Source organism: Rhagoletis zephyria, unplaced genomic scaffold (genome assembly GCF_001687245.7).
Source record: "Rhagoletis zephyria isolate East Lansing unplaced genomic scaffold, Rhagoletis_zephyria_1.1 Rzeph_scaffold_59250, whole genome shotgun sequence".
Lineage (NCBI taxonomy): Eukaryota > Metazoa > Arthropoda > Insecta > Diptera > Tephritidae > Rhagoletis > Rhagoletis zephyria.
The window spans coordinates 620-1,658 of NW_016216301.1; the positions used below are offsets into that span (position 1 = coordinate 620).

The 1,039-nt window shown below is 39.3% G+C and overlaps 1 protein-coding gene across 1 annotated transcript; it reads left to right on the plus strand.

Annotated features, from left to right (window-relative positions):
* The first annotated feature begins 283 nt into the window (after window positions 1-283).
* On the plus strand, window positions 284-601 carry LOC108356445 (speckle-type POZ protein A-like). The gene has a single exon (XM_017607555.1). It carries the CDS (start codon window positions 284-286, stop codon window positions 599-601), a length of 318 nt encoding a protein of 105 aa, XP_017463044.1.
* Window positions 602-1,039: the final 438 nt, after the last annotated feature.

A 1,039-nucleotide genomic window follows, 5' to 3' on the forward strand; every position in this document is an offset into this window, starting at 1 on the left:
TAAATGAAACAATAAAGAAACAAATGTAAAACAAACAGCTGTTTACAATTTGGTCAACCATTCACAATAGTACAAATTTTTATCGATCAAGTTACACAATAGCAAAATAAAAGATGATCGACTCGATCGACAAATTTCTATTCTACTGCCAGTCGACACTCGCAATAGGGGTGTATGATTACGACACATTCACATCTGTTTGAGGAGGTACTTCGTAAGATTGCGACATCACAGATACCATCAACTGGACTAGCAAGNAGGCAAAGCACCAAATTTAGAACAAATGGCTGAGGTTCTTCTAATTGCTGCTGATAAGTATGCGCTCGAAAAACTGAAAGTGATATGCGAAGAGGCTATCTGTCGTAACCTCTCCGTAGAAAATGCATTGGAAGCTTTAGTATTAGCCGACCTACATAGTGCGCATCAATTGAAAGCACAAGCCATGGATTTCATAAATAGTCATGCCACTGATGTGCTGGCAACATCCCGCTGGCAAAGTATGATTACGACACATTCACATCTGTTTGAGGAGGTACTTCGTAAGATTGCGAAATCACAGATACCATCAACTGGACTAGCAAGCAAGCGTGAAATTAACTGAAAACACGTCACGACAAATCGATACACATCTGAACATGTATGCATAATATTGGCTTTATCTATTAATCGAATATCAAGAGCTCTATTAAATATCACAGCGCACGGCAGTGCGCGCGAGTGACGAAAGCAGCAACAGTAGCATGCTGAAATGACTCGCTTATATATACACGAGATTTGGAAGTTTTTATCCAGACGTCCAATCGACTTGTTGGAAAGGTGTTGCAGAGTGTGTCCAGAAAATATATTCAAGCTTCGTAAACGATTAACCGGATTCTTAAAAATTAGGCTNTTTGCTTTTGCCGGTTTAAGGGGGCATGTGGGCACACCCAACATATTTACTGTTATTCTATAGGCCAATACCTTTCAAACGATACCTTATTTATTAAGTTTCGGCTACAAGTTGGAAAGATATAGAGGTAAATGTGTTTTGGTTCGTGTC

Bases quoted from the DNA above. Each gene is read 5' to 3' on its own strand.
- LOC108356445 (XM_017607555.1), top strand. From the start codon at position 284: ATGGCTGAGGTTCTTCTAATTGCTGCTGATAAGTATGCGCTCGAAAAA.